The sequence below is a fragment of the Corythoichthys intestinalis genome, chromosome 15 (assembly GCF_030265065.1).
Source record: "Corythoichthys intestinalis isolate RoL2023-P3 chromosome 15, ASM3026506v1, whole genome shotgun sequence".
Taxonomy (NCBI): Eukaryota; Metazoa; Chordata; class Actinopteri; order Syngnathiformes; family Syngnathidae; genus Corythoichthys; species Corythoichthys intestinalis.
The window spans coordinates 43,800,368-43,824,283 of NC_080409.1; the positions used below are offsets into that span (position 1 = coordinate 43,800,368).

The 23,916-nt window shown below is 37.8% G+C and overlaps 1 protein-coding gene across 2 annotated transcripts in view; it reads left to right on the forward strand.

Annotated features, from left to right (window-relative positions):
* The window catches only part of LOC130931109 (protein TUNAR-like), a 43,934-nt gene extending 34,546 nt beyond the window's left edge, over positions 1 to 9,388 (forward strand). For both annotated transcript variants that reach the window (XM_057859618.1, XM_057859619.1), the window contains one exon: positions 737 to 9,388. In XM_057859618.1, the coding sequence (XP_057715601.1) occupies positions 737 to 922 (186 nt within the window). In that variant the 3' untranslated portion in view covers positions 923 to 9,388. The remainder of the gene's footprint in view (positions 1 to 736) is intronic.
* The last annotated feature ends 14,528 nt before the right edge of the window (positions 9,389 to 23,916 follow it).

Genomic DNA, 23,916 nt, shown 5'->3' on the forward strand with positions numbered 1-23,916 from the left:
GGAGACAAAATGGCAGACGAGACTCAGGCGTCATAAAGTCGAAATCGCATAAGTCGAGTACGTCGTAACCCGGGGACTACCCGACTAATGAATTATTCCTATAACTATAGCATAAAGAACATGTTAACAAGTTTCTCGCCGACTCCAAACTTTCTTTCTGCTGCTTGACTGCCGTTTTCGGCTGCATATGTCACTACTTGGAGCTTGTAATCTGCAGAATATGATTTTCTTTTTGGTGCCATTTTGTTCAGCCCTTCTCAGTTGTTTTTATAGGTTACCGCCAATTTTGAAACACAGGCCTTGAGCACCCTCTTGCGGTGTAGTGTAAAACGAACATGTGAAACAATATAACAAAAGGAACTCACCAAATAAAACAGGATCTGAATTAACATAAATCAACGCCGCCATCGTCAGTGTGTAACACATATCCTGATTATTTTGTTTCTTTTTAGCCTTTAAAAACCTAAAATAACTAAATATGCCTATTTCACCTGATTCCAATCCTTTAAAAATTACATGATCATGCTTGATTTACGATTAGGTGATTAGATCGGGGACGTCCCTTGTTTTAAGTATGAATATAATTAAGTATACTGGTTTAAAAAAAAAAAAAAAAAAAAGTGACGTTCTGTCGCAATGTTTATGTATTCCAGCCAACATAGCTCCTGATTTTGTAGTTTTCTGGCTTTAACATGAGAGTAAAACATGTTAACATAAATGTCTCTCTTCATTCCAGACTGGTGTGAGACTCAAACTCCAGATGCTTCCAGGGAAAATGATCAACACTGTCTACAGTGATGAGGAAAGGGGAAGCCAAGACAAAGAAAGCAAGGAAGAGACCATTTTGGCCATGTTGGGCATTATCGGCACTATTCTTAACTTGCTGGTCATCATTTTTGTTTACATCTACACTACGTTGTAAAGCGGCTCCTCGTCGAGAAAAGCGATGATGAGTGAGAAATGGTGGCAGCAGAAAAAATGGAATTGGATCACCTACCCTGTTCGCACGGATCAAAAAGGACCGCGAATACTTTTGGAAAAAGCATTTTCTAGCACTGAATATTCTTAAATATGTTTCAGAATTTGCATCTGCGGAATGACAAATGCGAAATGTACAGAGAGACTTTTTCTATAAGGGTTTCTTAATAAAACACAAAATTATGTCCTTTGAACAAAGTTGGACTTGAGAGAGCTGGTGAATTATTACTTTTCTTACATTATTCTTAGCCAACCCGCAACTGTGGATTATGTGCGCGTGTGTGTGCTTTCTGGTTAAAATTGGTGTCAGTTTAAAGTGCAGCGAACTCGTGGAAGTCGAATAGTAGAGCTGATGTTTAATTTCAAACATCCCTAAAAGGAACCAAAATAGCTTGAACCATTAAGTCCCTAAATTCGGGGAAATTTAGAATTCAACAGCTTTGCAGGAGTCGTTCATAACGATGCAATTACAGGTAGTCCCCAGTTTACGAACGAGTTACGTTCCTGCGCTAGCGATGTAACCTGGATTTCTGCATGAATCGGAATTAACCCTTTAAATACCCCTAAATACACACAAAATCTTAAAAAACTATCCAAAAAATTTGTATTATACTGCATTGTACTTTCTTTGCCAAGACGTTGGAGCAAAGTCCTAGCTAGACAGCGTGCGAATCTCCGAAATAAAGATGTCAAGACGTCCGTTTGGTTTGCTGACTTTATTCAGCTGCTCATGACATCAACGCTTGCAGAATGAAACTAAAATAAAATGAAATTAAACCAGTCTCATCTTCAATAACAGCAATTCAAATTTGTGTTTGTTATTGCTGTATCAGCAGCTACTTGTAAACGATTAGCATGTATCAGTTAGCATCCGCACATGGTCAAAAACAATCACTTAAACTCGCCCCAAGTATTCGACCACAATTGAAAACGCATAATAAAGAGTACAAAAGGGGTTATATCTAGGGTTGGGCATTGATGGGATCCGGGATGAACACTCCAGTGCAGTTCTTCCGGAACCATTCGATTTTTTAAATTTTCGATTCCAAGTTTCGCCGAACCGAAGAAATAGCTGCCGAACACTTGCCCAGCTGTATTTTTCAAACACTGAGAGAAAAGTCTGGGACCCAGCCCATTAACGGCATCTCGAGCAGGTTCAAAATCAATCGACAAATCAGATTCGTTTATTTGCGTGACGTGTTCTTAATGAGCAACGTCACTCTTGCGCGTCGGAAGTCGTCTCCACAACAACACAGATGGTGAACAGGAGAGCCGAGAATATGTTCCAATCCACGGTAAAATCAGTTTTAAATGACCAAAACCACATAGACACGAGTCATTGACAAGTTTGTCTCGCGCTAGCCATGTTGAATAAACTCCGCTCTCCTCGTATGTTTCCTTTCACGCGCAAGTGCCTCGTCCTGCCCTCGTCGTTTTACTCACGTCACGTCTGCCCGTCGCTGATTGGTCCACTCCGCTGTCTGTTTGCTGTGGCTTGCTCCGCCCTGGAAATTGTATCCGCTGAATGGTGGCCAGACTCAAAAGCTGGAACAGCGGTGAGTCTGGTGTACCAGGCAAGCCGAGCACCACGAAGACGAAGCCACATGAAGACTAGCTCTGTTATGAGCAGATCAAATGAAGTGGCTAATCCTGCTGCTTCCAGTAAGTCACTACTAGGGGAAGCCAAGCGCACATAGCAAAACCACAGGAAAAACTGTAGAGTCCGGAGTTACATTAGCGACTAGGGTTGTTCCGATCATGTTTTTTTGCTCCCGATCCGATCCCGATCGTTTTAGTTTGAGTATCTGCAGATCCCGATATTTCCCGATCCGATTGCTTTTTTTTGCTCCCGATTCAATTCCAATCATTCCCGATAATTTTTCCCGATCATATGCATTTTGGCAATGCATTAAGAAAAAAATGAATAAAACTCGGATGAATATATACATTCAACATACAGTACATAAGTACTGTATTTGTTTATCATGACAATAAATCCTCAAGATGGCATTTACATTATTAACATTCTTTCTGTGACAGGGATCCACGGATAGAAAGACTTGGGACTTTGTATATTGTGACTAAATATTGCCATCTAGTGTATTTGTTGAGCTTTCAGTAAGGCAGCCAAAATTCACTCTACTCATTTTACGCTGCATTTTATCTCTCTAAATGGGTAAAACGGTGCCATTACAGATTGAGCGCGACAATGCGTGAGTGGGTCGTGCAACGCATGCATTAATTGCGTTAAATATTTAACGTGATACATTTTTTTTTTAAATTAATTACCGCCGTTATCGGGATAAATTTGATAACCCTACCTTAAGCCTAAACTAAAGACTCTGGATGAGTGTAAGATATTATGTCTGTAACATTAAATACAATTACAAAATTATTTAATTATATATATATATATATATATATATATATATATATATATACCGTAAATTCCGGACTATAAGCCGCTACTTTTTTCCCTCCCTCAGTATCCTGCGGCTTATCGTCCAGCGCGGCTTATTTATTGATTTATTTGGGTTAATAGGTAACACTTTATTTGAGAGCGGCGTCATAAGACCGTCATTATTATAACACTATCAAGGGCATTAATGTATGCTTATGACAGATGTCATTGTCATCCAGCAAACTATGTCACTAACTCCAATAATGTCCAGCTCGGATCTTTTAAACTATTCAAAAGTCAGATAATTTGCCGATGACACAAAATGACATCCGTCATAAGGATTCATTAATGCTCATGGCAGTGTCATGTCATAATTATGATAGTCTTATGGCACGACTCAAATAAAATGTTACCAAATATGTCTTATAAAGCTTATGACCGTCATAATTATGACATGACACTATCAAGCATTACTGAATGCTTATGACAGATGTCATTAAGTGTAATCCGGCAAACTATGTCACTATCTCCATTTATGTTCAGCACGGATCTTTTACATCCATTCAAAAGTGAGATAATTTGTCGGATAACACTAAATGACATCTGGTATAAGCATTCATTATTTGTCAGAACAGTGTCATGTCATAATTATGATTGTCTAATGACAGTTTTATGGTGCCGCTTTCAAATAAAGAGTTACCAAATACCTTATCTAGCAATAAATGAAACAACTGAAACAGTAACTGAAGAAATAATTTGCATAGAACATTAATTTTGATTGTTATTTTCATCTGTTGTGCTGCAATGCATCCTAGGAGGCATGTCGGACGAAAACAGTGTTGACAGCAGGTGGAGCAATGATGGGCAAATTAAGCTTCTCGAAGCAATGAAGCTTTTCAGACCATTGGTTCAAAGCTTCATGGTGGTTCATTTGGTCATATGACAGTCTTACAGTGCCGCTGTCAAAATAAAGTGTTACCGGTTACTATCTTTTGGTGTAAATATTCCATAATACAGTGATGAGTGTTGTGGCTTATAGTCCAGTGCGGCTTATCTGTGAACAAATGCCGTTTTTGTGTCAAATTTGGCGGCTGTGGCTTATAGTCAGGTGTGCCTTATAGTCCAGAAATTATGGTATATATATTAAAAAAAGGCATAGCCGATATTTTTTTGCCGATTCCGATACTTTGAAAATGACGTGATCGGACCCGATCGATCGGCTAATCGGGACATCTCTATTAGCGACATCTTGTGGACAGATGAACAATATATCAGTTTAGAAAAAAATCAAACTTAAAAAGTAGTCAATTTACGATCAAGGGACAGAACACTCCCCGCCTGACAACTGCAAGATGTCAGCCCTTAACTAACTAGTAGAAATACCACCTACAAAAAATGATGCAACACAATAAATACCTGCAGCATAAGACACTGTAAAACAGGCAAAAGAACCGGAACTAAATTCAAATGATGCCCAACCCTAGTTATATCCAACTGTCGCCTCTGGATGCTTCACAAGCAACAAATGTCCGCGCAGGCTTTAACCTCTTCACTCGGCTGCTTCCTCATGTGTGCGTGTGCCGTCACTGCCTGTGTGGGGTGGACGGGTGTGGAAATGCTCTCACGTTTGGAAGTACCACATACGCTTCCTGTGCTAAAATGAAAGAATGCATCACAAAACAAAGGTTAACATTTAAAAAAAAAAAAAAAAAAAAACGACGAGACACAGGCGCGTAAAGTCGAAATCACTGTCGGGTCCGTTGTAACCGAGAGACTACCTGTATTCTGCATCATTCAAATTTATTTAATTATTTTATTTATTTTTAAATCTGATACCACAAATTCCCAGAAAGTTTTCAGGTTATTACAATCCAGTGAAATGTTTCACTTGTATAAAGTATACTATTTCCAACAACTTTTAATGCCCATTTTTATAGGTGATTTTTTTTATATATATATAAATGTGCATTTTCTTATTTTGTGGAGTCCAAAAGTTACCGTGTGCAGTGGGCATGACAGAAATCCTAAATCTTAAACAACCTTCATTATGAAATGTTTCTGATAATCGTATACTCAAAAACATTTCTACATTGATATCTAGTGAAACACAAATTATTACAATGGTGGTTGATTTTCAAGATGTTTTAAATTCAAGACATTTTTGAAAGTGAACCAAATCCTGTCAGTATCAACATTGAATCTTTAATATACCTACAATGTTGGATGTGGCATTTTCATATTCCTAACTGTCGTACCCGTAAAAAGCATATATTCACGACTGTACATCCATCATTTTTCTGAGTCTAATAACAGATTCTTGCTCAAATCATTAATTTATTAGATGTAGAAAATTTCATTTCTGTATTCGTTTTGTGCTCCCAACAAAACAATCAGGTAAAATAAATCAATGTCTATGTGGAAAGGGTTATAATATTGATTTTTGAACACAGAGCTTATTTAATTTAGTTTGCCTTGAGCAGCGGTTCTCAAGGAGTGGAAATGCTACCACAATAAGATATATGAGAAATAAGTAGGTACACTTCACTTTTATTTAACTTTCAATCCTTAAGAACTGTTAATTTACATTGCATATGGAATACATTTTAACTAAATTTTAACTTTTTATATTTTAACTAGGGCTGTAAAACGATTAAATTTTTAATCGAGTTAATTACAGCTTAAAAATTAATCGCAATTCAAACCATCTATAAAATATGCCATATTTTTCTGTAAATTATATATATATTCTGTAAAATAAATTGTTGGAATGGAAAGATAAGACACAAGATGGACATATACATTCAACATACGGTACATAAGGACTGTAGTGGGCATTTCACTCTACTGTCATTTAAATCTGTCTATGCTGTCCTCACTCCGAAGCGTCTACTTTTTCCAAAGCTAGACAGCTAGTGAACGACGCCTTAATAATCAGACTTCTTCCTTTTTCATCTGATTTATTAATAAAGTGGCCTCAAACCATTGTCCTCTTTAGACCGTCGTAAAACTACAAAAAAAAAAGTACACAAGCATTGCATTAGCAAGAACGTTAGCTTAGCACACTATACAGGTTCACTAAACATAAACAAAAAGCGTCTCATACCAAAAATATAACATTTCGCTTACTAACATAATATGTACATTCTTTACAACAACCATACTTACGGACAAATCTTGTCCAAGGATCATATAAGCACAACATTACAACGTAAGCGTCAGCCCGAGATGTCGTGCAGCCATATTGAACTGGCAAGAAAAAAATAAACCATGTCGCAAAGCGACCACAAGAGTTCGCTGTTAGACAGCACAAAATGCCTTGCTGTAAAACTTACCAAAAGGCAGAATACTGTCTGAGCGGGACATGTGCGTTAATTGCGTCAAATATTTTAACGTGATTAATTAAAGAAATTAATTACCGCGCGTTAACGCGATAATTTTGACAGCCCTAATTTTAACACAGTATTGATGTGGCCTAAATTATTAGCTATAACTTACAGTAAGGCTTTATGCGTTACTATATTATAAAATTAGTGAAGATGTTCCATATTTTTGGGAGTCGGGTGCATCGTAGCTCGCGGACTACCTGTATATTGTTTAACTTTAGAGCTCAGTCCTTATTGGTGTACCCTTACATTTGTCTGGAAAAACTGGTGGGGCACAAAATGCAAAAAAGCTATGGATGGTCAGCAAGAGTACTTAATCGAAAATCTCATGATTTCAAAAAGTGCCTGAGATCTCTGTCTCACTCTATCTCTTGGAAGGGAGCAAAATTAAACTAAACCTGAGATTTACTGCTAAATGTGAGGCTAGTCCTGATGCCACTACTGTCTTCGGCACTCCTTTACTGTGGATCATTAAATTATTCCTGCTGAAAAAGACAGGTCAATTGAGTATTCACAGTATTCTGAATGTATTTAAATTATTGCTTTAGTTATCTTTCAGAAATGAATTCACGCGATTCAGCTTCTGCTGTTTAAGTATATGGTATCAAATGGATCTCCTTGACTTGTGAAGCATTTTTTAATACTTAATTTTTTTTTGTAAATGAAAACATCTGAGGAATAAAGTGATGTTGGTGTATAAAGGGTTTAAATGGCTGGTTATTTGTTCTGGTTATGCAGGATGTCAGGAAATAAAAACACAAGCAGTATTCTTTTCTAAGGACAGTCGCAAAGAGAAAAAGCTCACATTCAAATCCAGCCTCTCGAGTTCGTTTTACGTGCACGGGGACCGATCTCCAACTCTCTTCTGGCCGTGCACGCTTTTTATTCGGTAAAATCACGATAATACGTAGTAACAGAATATGAAAAAAGTGAGTACATGGAATGCAGTGATTGGTTAGTTCAGAATAACAACAGTTTTGGAAGTGCCTTATTTGGTGTTGTTTCTCAAAACTGGATGCTTACTGTGAAACTTATTACAGCTCAACCTGGGGATTTTCCACAGAAAACATCTTGAGGTACGACCTTGGACACTTAGCTGTAGCTGTGACAAAAGGGAGTCAAAACTTGATAAGGAAGTCAACTGGCGTCATTTTGAATAGTCTCACAAATGAATATCGTATCACACCAGTAATGCGTTTTAATAAGCATGAATGAAATATATTCTTTCACACAGGACCCTCTTGAAATTTGCTAAATATCACCTGTGAACTAGAGGTGTGCCAAATTTCCAATTCTTAGATTATTCGCGATTCGGCCGTGGAAGATTCGAGAACGATTCACAAACATCCAAATCCCGATTATTGAAATATGCCAAGTAAAGCGGAAGTACAACACACTCAGCGCGCCGCGTGGTCAATGAGGAACGGAGCGGGAGTAGCTAAACATCATGCTTCTCATTACCCGGCCCCTCGGGTAATGCCAATGCTCAACTCACGGCTCTAGCTCAACTCATGCCACGAGATTAAAAAAAACAACAACATACCTGACTGCTGCCGAAAAGCTGCTACAAAGTACATCCACATAATGTTACGGTAGATATCATTTATATAGGACTAGATGCAATGTAGATTCGGTAGCGTTAGCAGCACACCTACAAAAAGCTAGATGCGGGCGTTGGTAAACGGCCGCCATCTTAAAGCAGTACACTTCCCTGCAAGGTTGTTGTAGCGAACCTTCCAAGCAAACCTAATTAACTTTTTATCTAAAATACTCCTAAATCGGTAAAATATTGACTTGAATCTATCTTTAAAATAGTTTTAAAACTTTCACATGTTGAAAGTAGACATAAAGGAAATTATGGAATAACGGGAGCAATTTTAACAACTTTAACGGTTGAATCACAACAATAAATTAATTGAATGTAGTTTAAAGCTGCTGATACAGAATGGGGACTGGAGTTTTTTATTACTGTTATTTTTGTATATTTGTTTACTGCTATATGTTAACTTGATACCTGAGAGTACTTTTGAACAATTTTGGAACTAATGTAGAAAACATTTCCAAAAAAAAAGGAGCGGGGTGCATCAATAATCGTTTTATAATCGAATCGGAGCCTCTGAATTGTAATCGAATCGTTAGGTGCCCAAAGATTCCCAGCTCTACTGTGAACATTGACTTTTTCAATGCCATTGATGATGATAAAGGTCCAATCATAGCTGAAGCTATTGATCATTTTATTAGTCGATTAATCTATCAACTAGTTAGTTCGAATAATCAAGTAATCGGATTAGGAACATTTAATGCGTTGCAGAATTCTAGGACTTTCAAGAGAGCATTACAAAGATTTTGGAACGAATACGAGGCTGCTGCTAGCGCGTAGGCTGACGCTAATGTAAACAAACATAAACTAAGATAAGTTACGAGGCTTGTGACTAGTGCTGCAACGATTAATCGATTAACTCGAGTATTCGATTGGAAAACAATATTCGAATTAAATTTTGTTGCTTCGAGTCTTTGTTTAATTAAAGTGGCGTTGTAATGGTTAATTTTGAAAGTGTTTGCATGTAGTTTTATTGATTTTGGTGGATACACTGCCCTCTGGTCTGCCTCTTTTCACATGGCTGAATCCAACTGTTCCCTTTTAAGACGTTAAGAAGTTTTTGTTTGAGCTAATGTTTTTTAATGCATTCATAATTTAGTTTATAGGTATATTTAGCCGTTTTTTTTGCGGGAATATGTGTCTGAACCATTTGTTAAGAGGATTGTAAAAAAAAAAAAAAAACTTGAGAATTTTATAGGATCTAAGCTAGCGGACTTTTTCTACGTAAGTCAGCCAATTGTTCTTTTGTTGTACATAGATTCTCATTTAAAAAAAAAAAATTCATACTGTTTGAGGCTCAGCTTAGGTTTTTTTTTTTTTTTTCATGTTCCTTATCCGATTACTCGATTATTCGAACTAACTAGTCTATCGATTAATCGACTACTAAAATATTCGATAGCTGCAGCACTACTTGTGACAATCGGAGACGCTTTTGACGGCAGCGCCGCCACCGTTCATCTCTGGTTCAACTCATTAAGCACCACGGCCAGACTGAGGCCTGGCGCGGGTGCTCACTTTGTGGCCCAACGGACTGAAGAGCACAGGCGAGAGGAGATGCCAGGCTCGTTCAGACCAGAGACGTTTTTTACCGAAGTGACCCGAGAGCCAAAGCCCCGAAAGAAAAAAATAATGCAGTTTATACGACCATCATTCTTTGTGAAAAACATGCCGATCACATCAGTTTCACAACGGACATTTGGACAAATTATGTCAAGTAATCATGCTTAACACAACGGCACAGTGTTTACATGATAATTTCAACACGTAACAAACCACACTCACAAGAAATCAGTCATTCAGTAATGCATTCAGTACGCTGTAAATTTATAACGTTGTAATCATCATTTTTCTTAAATCTAAATAATTTTCTCCATCTTGTTTTTAGTGTTAAAGACTAGTTAACAGATGAATGCGCCAGATTTTTCCACTTACGTGAAGTAAATATTACCATTTGTTCTTATTAAGTCTACACATGTAAAAAAAAAAAAAAAAAGTTCATTTTTCACCTAAATCAAGTAAAATTTTCTTTCAAATAATGTTTTGGACCATACCTATTCTCGAATAAAGAACATCTCTGACAAGTTTTTTAGGATTAAATAAGGGCAGTCAAACGATTAAAATTTTTAATCGCATTACTCACAGCTTAAAAATTAATTCATCGTAATTAATCGCAATTCAAACCATCTATAAAATATGCCATATTTTTCTGTAAATTATTGTTGGAATGGAAAGATAAGACACAAGACGGATATATACATTCAACATACTCTACATAAGTACGGTATTTGTTTATTATCAACAAGATGGCATTAACATTATTAACATTCTGTTAAAGCGATCCATGGGTAGAAAGACTTGTAGTTCTTAAAAGATAAATGCTAGTACAAGTTATAGAAATTTTATATTAAAACCCCTCTTAATGTTTTCGTTTTAATAAAATTTGTAAAACTTTCAATCAAAAAATAAACTAATAGCTCGCCAATGTTGATGTCAATAATTATACAATGTTGCTGAAACCCATAAAATCAGTCGCACCCAAGGGCCAGCAGAGGTCGACAAAACACCAAAAAAACACTAGTAAAAAGTGGACATGACACTGCTGTCATTTAAATCTGTTTGAGCGGGGCATGTGCGTTAATTGCGTCAAATGTTTTAACGTGATTAATTTAAAAAATGAATTACCGCCCATTAACGCGATAATTTTGACAGCCCTAGATTAAATATAATAATTTATTACTTAAAATAAGACTGTTAAGCTTATTTTTAGCTAGCTATTTTTCTTATTTGAAGAAATCTAAGTGAGTGAAATATACTTGAAGCGCTGGCAAATAATTTAACTTATTTCCAATAGATTAGAATAGAATATATTAGAGTTTTAAGGAGATGTGTTTTTGCAGTGTAGTAAAGTTATATATGTTAGGAATGGCTTACTTTTTAAGGCATTTTTGTGCAGTTTTGGTATTTACTCTGTAAGTAATTTTTGCCAAAAGTTTACCATTACACAATGTCAGGCAATGTGTCATTATTTAGATTTTGACATTTACTACTTGTTTGATGTTGAAAAAAAGAAAAAAATCTCTTTTCCCACAGTAATATTTGCTCTTGTGTTTACTTTAGAATTTTACATATATCTTTTATTAGAATTATCGGCTTGATATTATCGGTTATCGGCTGGAACGAGGAGGAAATTATTGGGTATCAGTTGAAAAATGTATTATAAACTACCTAAGCTTAGCCTTCTAACAGTATAAAAAAAAATAATAATTGAGTATCCAAGTACAACAAGAGAACAATTGGTTAACTTGCATAGCAAAAGTCCGCTTAACTGCTATAAAATGCTTTTTTTTTTTTTTTTTTTTTTTTTTTTTTTAACACAAAGCTCTTAATAATCGTTCAAACTAGAGATGTCGATCGATCGGGTCCGATCACGTCATTTTCAAAGTATCGGAATCGGCAAAAAAAATATCGGCCATGCCTTTTTTTAATACATATATATATATTTTTTTTTTTTTAATTAAATCGTTTTCTAATTGTATTTAACGTTACAGAAATAATATGTTACACTTATCCAGAGTCTTTAGTTTAGGCTTAAGGTAGGGTTATCGCATTTATCCCAATAACGGCGGTAATTAATTTTTTAAAAAATGTATCACGTTAAAATATTTAACACAATTAAGGCATGCGCTGCACGACCCACTCACGCAATGTCGCGCGCAATCTGTAATGGCGCCGTTTTACCTATATAGAGAGATAAAAGGCAGCATAAAATGAGTAGAGTGAATTTTGGCAGCCTTTGGAGCATTTTTTTAATTGGCTAAAGCCTTACAATCCCTCTCCCTACGATTAGAAATATTAAGGGAAGCAATGTGGGGAAGCAAGGTAGCAATTGATCTTTTTCTTAACACCTTATGTTATTTCCCAACGCAGAGAAGATATATCAATTGGTAGCACTACGCACAGTCATGGTTCCACTTCCCATCATGCATTTGGGCATGGCCTTCAGTATCATTTACTGAAAGCTCAACAAATACACTAGATGGCAATATTTAGTCACAATATACAAAGTCACAAGTCTTTCTATCCGTGGATCCCTCTCACAGAAAGAATATTAATAATGTAAATGCCATCTTGAGGATTTATTGTCATAATAAACAAATACAGTACTTATGTACTGTATGTTGTATATTTTTCTTAATGCATTGCCAAAATGTATATGATTGGGAAAAATTATCGGGAATGATTGGAATTGAATCGGGAGGGAAAAAAAGCAATCGGATCGGGAAATATCGGGATCGGCAGATACTCAAACTAAAACGATCGGGATCGGATCGGGAGCAAAAAAACATGATCGGAACAACCCTATTTCAAACACATATTCCCACATAAAACGGCAATATATACCAATAAACTAAATTACGAATGCATAAAAAACATATCAGCGCAAACAAAAACTTATGTTGTTCTTAACAGAGAGCAGCTGGATTAAGCCATGTTAAATGAATTATGTCATATAGAGGGCAGTGTATCCACCCAATCAATTAAACTAAATGTTAACACTTTCAAAATAAACCATTACAACGCAACTCTAATTTAACAAATACTCGAAGCAGCAAAATTTGATTCAAAGTTTTTTTCCAATCGAATTACTCGAGTTAATCGATTAATCGTTGCAGCACTACAATCATGTGTCTCTTTTTATCATTCTTCTGTGAATTTAAGTGAGTTTGTCACGGGTAGACGTCCAATCATTGGATTTGGGAGACTGATAGCGAAAGAACATTCTTGATTAAAGTGGATTTGACGTCTATCGCTAAATTATTGCCGGGTCGACGGTGTCGCAGTTGGTTCAGCGGGTCGTCCACTGACTAAAGGATCCAGCGTTCGATTCCACCACCCACCTGTACTCATTATCGTTGTATCCCTGGGCAAGATACTTTACCCTACTAGCCTGAGTGAATGGTAGCTGTATGCGCCTGTCATGCTAGGGTCACCAATGCCACTGTAAGGAGCCACAAACTACAAAAATGTATTTCTCGAGGGGACTGTGTCTTAAGAGATTAGGTTAAAGCTTTAACTTTGACATCCTTATAAACATATATATAGCTTTTACTATACAGTATGTGAAACAAAAGATGGAACAGGGAAACCAGAGCTGAAAGAAAGATGTATTCCTCTGTTGAGCTGCAAATCCGTCTGCAGGATTGAGCGCAATGGAGCGATACAAGACACACCAAATCTCTCTTAATAAATTCACTTTAATACGTTTTCCTGTTTTTGTGCACCTTCTTTTAAGGTCACGTTTATAAGTCAGAATCATTTATCGATTCGGTCTGGAAACAACTAAATTAATCCCTTTTTGTGGGAGAAAGAAGTATTTTTCTAACAGCACAAATTAACATGAACAGGGAGTTTAAGGCATCCCAGCTGCTTAAATTCACGCATGCCCTTCAGCTGGCTTTAAACTCTGTTTCACCTGGACCCAGCAGGCGCACACTTCACAATCACTATGAGCTAGAACAGGCAGAATCCTAATGTAAGTAGGAAACAAATTACAAACCATTAGAGACCCCAACATAATTCCATGGTGGATTTCTTTTTCATTCTTGCTTTCTTCTAGGCAAAATTGCATCATATCTGAAAAACTAAATAACCTAATTGCAATTCTACCACCCATACTGTAAATATGATTACTTTTTCGGAAATGACCCAAAAAGGCGAAATGATCAAAGCAAAATAAATCTGTATTGACTTATACTAACTTTTATGTGAATTGCTTCATGTGATACAATGTTCGATTCTAACCTGTTTTTAAAAACTACTAAAGAAACATTTTGAAGTGCAAGTCCCTTTATTTGAAGGGATCCTCTATTTTTAAGACAAGTAATTCTTAAAAGATAAATGTTAGTATGAGTTATAATAATTTGAGATTAAAACCCCTCTTAATGTTTTTGTTTTAATAAAATTTGTAAAATTATTTTAAGTGATAGGTCGCCATTCTTGTTACGTCGCAGTGCGTGACGTCACCGGTCCCGTTGCCGAAATTCCAGCGTGTCACTCGTTAGCTTTCCCAACTTGTCGTCATTTCTACCCTTCCTATTTGAACCAGATCTGAAAAGTGAAGAGCAGGACAGCACTGTCGGTCGTTAACAAGACGAGAGTCAGGGAAAAATGCATGCAGCAAATACCTGATAAGACAAAAGTTGGGCAACACTGGTGATGCGCGAGAGTGCTGTTGGGAACTCCGGTTGGGAGCGAGAATGTATGCTGTTGGGAACTCCGGTTCTATTAGCAGATATTCAAGGTAAGCATATTGCGTTTTCAAACTTATCCCAATATAATTATGTAGATTGTTAGCATCCAGAGCTGTCGTGTGCTTTACATACAGTACAGGCCAAAGAGCACACCTTGTGTAATCCATGTCTTGTACATTGTAACGCATGGTAGCTAGGATACGTGTATAAAAGTACAGAAAAGGGGAGAAGCTTCCACTTATGCACATTTATTCAGAAAAAATAATATTTTCACCTTGACCACTCTTCACTCGGGAGCTCAGCAGTACGCAAACACTCGTTCTCTGTCGAACTCCAACATTGTTGTAAGGTCCACGTCAGAGTCATTGTCGTCACTGTAGCGTGCCATAGTGCTTTAATTATTAACTATGATTTGGGGAAAACTCCCACGAAGAATAGTCAACAAAAAAGATAGCAATAGTAATCCAAATCTGCGTTTTTTTACTCACTCAAAAATCCAGGAATTAGACTGATCCCATGGCAATGTCGCAGCCGCGATCTGGCTGTCGATTCCAAAAAATAGACTGATCCGAAAAGCCGCCGTGGGACCGACGAATCGTAAAACTGGACAGATCCGAAACCAATATCGCAGACGCAGTGGGACCATCGGATCCAGAAAATAGACGGATCCCTTACTTGACTGAGGATCCAGGAAAAATGTTCGGGCACCAGTTGTAACGCGTGGTGGGTAGAATACCTGCATACAGGAACCAAAAAGGGGAGAAGCTTCCACTTATGCACATTTATTCACTAAAAATAATAATTCCACCTTGACCACTTACTTCACTCCCCTTGTTTCCATTTGACTGGAAATTGCATCCAAAAGCAGCACATCGTGGCATTTTACTTCGCGAGTTTAGGCAGCAATAAAGCAATTGTTGAACACGCTCAGGGGTCGCTTTAACCGAATTTTTCCGTCGTTGACCGGTTTTTTTAAAACGGTGACGGAAAAAAACTGAAGTCCGTCCGTCATTTTGACAGGTTGCAATTCACACCCTAGACCACAGGGTGGCGAGTGAGCATATTAATTAGCTATTGTCTCTCTTAATGCATGACGTCGTTGGCTATTCTGTCAGAATATTGTAGCGTCAGCAGGGTCTGGCGGCAGTACCGTGATTGACACATCAACGCGAGGTTCTTATTGGTGCACCCGGTGTGCCAGCGCATCATCCAATTGGTGGACTAGATTGCCGCCTGTGTATAGACCCCAATCACATGACGTCACAACTCCGCCCCCCTGACTGGAGCCGCCATATTGTGTGTCAGCTCGTCGTGTTTACACATTACCGCTACGTACATGCCTCCTATTATGGCGTGTTTTTCTGCTCGTTAACATTAATAATCAAAATGGTGAAGGCGCGTGTGGCGGTTGGTTGCAGTAACAGAGAAGATAGACGGAGAGACTTGAAGTTCTACCGTATTCTGAGAGACCCGAAGAGGAGAGCGAGATGGACTGCTGTAATTCGACAAGAAATCTGGGCACCAAACGATCACCACAGACTATGTAGTAGTCATTTTATATCTGGTAAGATGCATTTAATATATATTTAGAAGATTTTGGGCTGACATCCACAATTAAGATCATTGTGTGACGTTGGTGATTGGGGTCTATATAGTTGCCTCTTTTTCTTTGGGGGCGGAGTTGTTGTTTTGTTGGTGTTGTTGGCGGTAAGCAGAGTAAAAATAGGGAGAAAAATACCACGACTTCCGTGTCTAATTTTTCGCCGCCAAGCAAGCGTTACAATATTATTTAAAAATGAATGAAAACTAAATACTATTGAATATGTCATCATTATCATTTTAAAAATTTAAGTGACGGGTAAAAATAGATTATGACCGGATTTTTATGACCCTGTCAGTCAAAATGACAGACAACGAAAATGTCTAGCGCAACCTCTGAACACGCTACACATTTGGAAAGATCCAAATTACGTCATCACTGCGAGCCAACTAACGGTCAAAATATGGACTAAATATTATAAAATATTGCCATTGATTTAACATTTTATGTGTTTCTAACAACATATCTTAGTACAAGAGAACAATTGTGGTTTATTAGAGCCTAAATATATTTAAGTTAGAGGATCCCATTAAAAAACAAAAAAAAAAATGAGGAGCTATCCAAGAATGGTTCGACTTCTGGGGGAAACTGCAGCACCCGTAGACTAAACTAAAGTATTGAAATATAAAATTGATTTAGGAAAAAAATAATGAAAAACAATCTGAGTTATCCAAGGACCGATCTACATCTGAGGCATAGACTTCATAAGTATTGAAGGGACCGATTAATAGGGGGCCTGCATTGTTGGCATGGCTGCCAAAGCTGACCGAGTGGAATCACAGACAAAAAGCTTTTTCCGTTGAAAATTCTTGTGAATAAATGCTTAAAAAAGTGCGTACGACACGAGAAAAAAATTCTTAAATAGGGTTACTATGTGAATTAGAATCATATTTTGAGACGATTCGACTATATACAACAATTTAGCAAAGCGCAGATGACGAGAAATTAGTCTTTTAATCTGGCGGTTAGCCATGCCTACCATTATGGGGCTCTAGCGTCCCCAACAGGTGGGTGACGTCAGCGGATTTACGATTTCATCTGATTTAGTATGCAGCCCATTGAGTGGGAATTATTCACAACGACGAAAACACGACGAAGAGTGCCAAAAAAATGTCATTGTTTTAGTCTCTGTACTCCAATATTTTTACACGATATTCATTTTATCCAAGTATTTTCCCCAATAGCTAAATAAATGGCATGGTCATGACAAATAACAGTCTTGTGCTAAATGCAATATGAATGAATAAAAATGCATTTATTCAAGACCACAACATTACTCCGTAATGGTCAAAACTGTCGACTTAGCCTTTACTGTCGCACCTCCCGAATGATATTTTATGCCACCTAAATCGGGCTTATGTCATTTCCCTTCCCCGGCTTCGGAGAATGTATACAAACCAAGAGGCGTGACAGCTAGCCGACACGCTAACCCAAACCGAGTGATGTTTCAAAGTCTTCGAAGCGGAAAATCACACATAACTAGCCAGGATTATTTCACATGACGACTGGGTTGTCGATTGTCTTCGTCGATCGGCAAACCGCCTGGCAGAGAGCAATTTACAGCTCGTTCCCCTACTAATATGGACAGGAGAGCTCGCCGAAGAAGCAGCTGGACAACGACCGCTGAACATTTACATGCCAATCCATGATCAAACGTAAGTAGTCCTTTATTTAAAGAAAGTTTGTAGTGTTTACTTTGTAATCGCTGTATTTGCGGCTATTTTTAACTCAAAGTTGCAATTTTTGACGGAACACCGAGCACATGAAAAGGGCTATAAGCCGAATATAGTGCTCTCCCCGCGGGTGGATGTGCGACAAGCCGCCGGTGTTGTGCCGAAAAAAAGCTGCCCCGCATGCATGTCAGCCACAAAATGCAAGCCATATATTAAAATGATCCCAGTATTCAACATAATACAAAACACGATGTTTACTCAGTTCCTCGTAAGTCCCATGGTCCCACAGTAGTAGGGCTTGTTTTGGCCAATATGGGAACCTTTTGAAACCTTAAAAAGGCGCACACGCCTCTCCCTCGTAGAGCAAGATTTTTCTGCAGCCGTTTGGCTGGCGTCATGCGAAAAATAAACGTATTAATCCGCAAAATCAGCTGAATCAGTCCTTTTTATACAACAGTACGGCTGGACAGTGAAGAGTACTCCTTCCTCTGTACACGTCACAGCCCCCTCTTTCTCAACTCGAGACTGTTGCCGGAAGTCACTCATTTTCATGGCACGGGATTCAAAAAACTAAATAAATATAGCGATCGCTTCCACACTCATCCAAGCGGTCCATTTCATTCAGGAGCATAAAATACCGCGTGTATTATGAAATAAACATGCTTTTTCATGTCACAGGCACTTTAAATCCCTGAATTCTTGATAGATATGAACGTAAAACAGTCACGATTCTTTGTCAAAAGAGCAAAAAAACGGGCAGTTACGCATCTATTTTACATAAATATGTCGAAGTACGAGGCTAGTCTGTTAATCAATGTGGCGGCCGCCATTTGTAAACAGAGCATTTTCAGTGAAAATTCTTGTGAATAAATGCTTAAATCCCCAAATTCTTTATAGATATATGAACGTAAAACTCGATTTTTTGTTAAAAGAGCAAAAAAACGGCCAGTTACGCATTTATTTTATGTAAATATGTCAAAGTACGAGGCTAGTCTGTTAGTCAATGTGGCGGCCGCCATTTGTAAGCAAAGGTGAATGTTGATTCTGACCGTCAAACATAATGAAGTCTATGTATGAGGCATCCTAGACTACTTCAGGACTCAAACCAAAGTGCTCTTATGAAATTCTGATGTGTGACTTCATTTCAAAGATTTTTTTTCATGTCAGTTCATGTCAGTGTCCCATGTCAATTCATGTTCATGTCAGTGTCCCTTTGAAGAGGATCCGTTCTTGGGATTTGCACTCTTAAGCCACCACGTTGCATTACAGTAATGCACATAATGTAAACAATAATCCAAATGAGGGACGGCTGGCTTGAATTTGTTGTTCCTTGTGGAGGCTGGCCTGAAGTTCGCAAGTTCACACAAATTAATGCTATGCTAACTCTGATGCAGGTCGGACTTTTACCCTAGTAGCAAAATTAGTGGTGTTTTCCCCACTTCCACAACATTGATGTTTTTTTTACATTACTTACAGTAGCTTGTGCAGGCAGAAAAAAAAACTTTTAATATTCCTCCTCTTCGAAGGGGTTGGAGAAGGAAATTTTAGTTCAAAATTTGTTTGTCTTCGTCTAGACTCAGACAAATGTCATCTAGTTTTAGTTGATAATTCTCAAAATGTTTTCATCTATAAATTTGAAGTTTTAGACCATGAATAAATAAACAAATAAAATGTTTCCAACAAGTTCGAATGAACATTGACCAACAAGCACATAATTGTGGAGTCTACAAGGACATGAACATCTTCAGTTAAATTCACCTCGACGCCACGAACTGTATATAAAATGTTTTCCAGCCGCCGTGCTAAATGCTAATGTTAATGCTAACGCAAATGCTGTGCTAACGTTAACGCTACAAGTTAGTTTAGTGCGTGATGATCACTCAGCACAGAACTTTAAAGACTAAAGCAACATGGCATAGCCAAGATAAGAAAACAAACTTACCAAGCAGTACCTAACACATGTGTCACAAAAGGAGCCGGTAATGGGCACATGCTGTGTGTGGGTCGGGGGGAGGGGCAGCACGTCACATGAGTCATATGACCAAACATAAGCTAAAATGCGTGCTAACTACACATACAATAAGAAAATATAACACATTGTAAACTTATGACAGAAAATACGGCAAATTTTAATCTCGTTCTCGTCTCGTCAGACAATAACTTGATTAATCTCATTACATTTGAGTCCCCATTTTAGCTTGCCATCGTGACGTCATCGTCATGAAAAAATTAGTTGACGAAATATTTTCGTTATCGTCATCGCTGACGAAAACAACACTGGTTGCTATCAGGTCACTTCCTGTTGATTAAAGCTCACTTTCTGCCAATGAAACTGAAGTACATGGCCGTCAGCGGCATGGACGGACATGGCCGTCAGTGGTACCGGTGTACAAGGACGTACATGGCCGTCATCGTCAGTCTAAAGGATTTGCCATCAGAAAACACATCGAGATCATCTAACATAATTTTGGTGAGTTGAATACACAAATGATGAGACATGAGGATATTGGGCATACTTAAGTTATCATCAGTTATCACCAGCTCATTCAAGTATGTCTCCTTACTTAGTCTAGGGGGAGGTGCAAGCGCTCCATCCAGCTGAGCTGACAAGTTGAAGAAAAGCTGCGCTGGCGAATCGGCGATTAATCCAAACGCCACACGGACCGCGCCAAATCAACAAGACATGCTAACGACTATCAGCGGCAAGTGCTCTCTATTGTTATTTGAGCTGCGATGGCAAAAATGTGCTAAATTTTGATATAAAATGGAATTTCATATCATTGATCCCAGTGGGGCATGCAAATTTGCAATCTTTAAAGAGAAATGACAATCCCATCAACATTTCAGTACAAAACACAGTCCTTGAAGCATTGACACACTGACAGTGGAAATAATTGGACTTGACTGTGAAAAAGGGTCAAACATATAATCCATTTCTGTTGCTGCAGCAATCTGAGCAGTGTTCTTGAAAACTAAATTCCGTTAAAAGCATTTCTTTTTTAAAGTGACCTTAAGGTAACAAGCAGGCATAAAATATGTATCAACAAATATGCAATTTCACCGCTCCTGGTTTGAACAATCGGCTGAAGAGCAGACGGACGAAGAGCCTGTATCTATTATTATGCCATCTGATGTCCACATGCAGTTTTCCGATGAATTACACTAGTGCTGCAACAATTAATCGATTAACTTGAGTATTCGATTAGAAAAAAAGAATTGAATTAAATTTTGCTGCTTCGAGTATTCGTTTAATTACAGTGGCGTTGTAATGGTTTATTTTGAAAGTGTTTGCATTTAGTTTTATTGATTTGGTTGGATACACTTCTCGTCTGCCTCATTTCACATGGCTGAATCCAGCTGCTCCCTGTTAAGACCCAAATAAGCTATTTTTTTTGTTTGAGCTAATGTTTTTACAAAGCATTCGTAATTTAGTTTATAGGTATATTTTGCTGTTTTTTGTGGGAATATGTATCTGAACCGTTAAGAACATTGTTAAAAAAAAATAAAAAAAAACGTTAGCATTTTATCGCATTTAAGCTAGCGGACTTGTGCTATGTAAGTTAGCCAATTGTTCTTTTATTATACATTGATCTTCATTTAAAAAAGATACATATATACCGTTTTAAGCCCAACACAGGTATTTTAATTTTTCATGTTCCTTATCCGATTACTCGATTATTCGAACTAACTAGTTCTTCGATTAATCGACTACTAAAATAATCGATAGCTGCAGCCCTAGATTACACCATCGTTCTTGTTAACTGAGATTTTGAAGATAAAAAAGGAGCTCCTGATTACCGTATTTTCCGGACTATAAGTCTCAGTTTTTTTCATAGTTTGGCTAGGGGTGCGACTTATACTCAGGAGCGACTTATGTGTGAAATTATTAACACATTATTATATCATTTCACATGTTATTTAGGTGTTTTGAAGTCACACTGATGGTTTGGTAAACTTGTTAGCATGTTCTTTATGCTATAGTTATCTGAATAACTCTTAATAGCTTTGGCCACATTTGCGTTCTGCTGTTGGAAATGTGTGTTCAATTGTATTATTGACTTTTCATATCGAAATGCATGCTTTTAGTGTCAGGGAAGCTCAAGTCTGAACTCCGAGACAAGTATCAACAGATAAAAAAATGAGAATAATGAATCAGACAGCCAAGGATTGCCCGCCTCGAAGACTTTTATATAACATGATATATCAAGGGTACAAAATGATGACTCAGCTAGGAGCTGAGATCAGCCAGAAAGTACGTAGCTGTACAATAGAAGCTGGACATTTATACTGTTAAAAAGGGCGGTGCCGAAGCGCCCCGTGAAACAAAACTTTACCCAGAAACGAAACTCCATCTCACAAGCCTTGGTGTTTTTCCATACAAAAACATCTTTGAGCTGAGACCTTGAATACTGGTGCCGGGTGGAACGAAGATAAGAAACCACTGTACTCCCTTGCAATCATTCAGGGCACATTGGAAAACAACAGGAAAATAACAGTCCATATTTGGGCATACTGTGACACGGTCAAGGCTACACTCAACAGATTAATGTAAGAATGATGCTCAATGTTCTCATGCAAGTCATCAAAAGCATACAAAATATAATGTACAGTATAATGGTTGTGTTTTAAGCATGACTAAAATTCTCTCACATTTAGTTTGTGGCGCTTTCACGCCCAAGTGGGGGCGCATTCGCACTTGTTTACGCGAAGAACAGCGCTCAGACGCCAGAAGAAGACAGACAGCTACGCAGCTCTGAGCGAGTGGGCGAGTTAGCGAGAGAAAAAAACACGGCTGCGAACCTACGTTCATTGTTTATGCTTGTAAAATATCTCTACAAAGGCAACGCCTGTGTGTATCATAATTTCTGTTTTTGTTGTGTGTTTTCCACCCGCGATCGGACACTTAGAGCCAGTTGTGTGGTTGTTTGAGCGATGTGCTAATGCTAGCGAACGCATGCTAACCGTTTTTGTCATTGCTTTAATAGCAGCTAATTATTATTTATTTACGTTGATGCGAACCTGTTTGGTATCAAGGACGAAATTGATTTGTACTATTTCTATTTTTAGTTTCACTCTTCAAATGTTGATGTTATAACGACGGCTAAAATAAAGTCAGCAAATTATACGGACGTCCAGCATCGTCATTTGGGAGTTTAGCTCGCTGTATTGCCCGGACCGTGCCATAGCGTCCTGGTGAGGACAGTACATTTGTATTTCGTTGTTCATGCATCATGTAACATTAACATACTGTACACTTATTCAGCATTAGAGCTGGGAATATTTGGGCACCTAACGATTCGATTACGACTATGATTCAGAGGCTCCGATTCGAATATAAAACGATTATTGATGCACTCCCCTCATTTATTTAAAAAAAAAAAAAAAAAAAAGTTTTGTACATTAGTTCCAAAATTGTTCAAAAATCCTCTCAGGCTAAACCAAACTACTATTTCAGTATCAAGTTAACATATAACAGTAAACAAATATACAAAAATTACAGTAAATAAAATACTCCAGTCCCCATTCTGTATCAGCAGCTTTAAACTACGTTGAATTGATTTATTGTTGTGAATCAGCCGTTACAGTTGTTAAAATTGCTCCCGTTATTCCATAATTTCCCTTCTGTCTACTTGTGACATGTCGAAGTTTTAAAACTGTTTCATCATTTAAAGATAGATTCAAGACAAGATTTTGCCTATTTAGGAGTATTTTAGATAAAAAGTTAATTAGATTCGCTACAACAGAGCCTTCTAGAGAAGTGTACTGCTTTAAGATGGCGGCAGTTTACTAACGCCGGCAAATCCATCATTTCGCTTCCCTGTTCAATAATACATGTTCTAACACCCCCGTCGTCTGTCATTTTGCATCTAGTTCTACATATATATGATATCTACTATAGCCGTTTGTTAGTAGCAACTAGCAACCGGGCGTTGTTTGTAGCGGCCGTCGGCCGCAGTCAGGTATGATTGTTTTTTTATCTAGCGGCATGAGTTGAACATGATATTTACTCTCGGTCCGTTCCTCATTGCG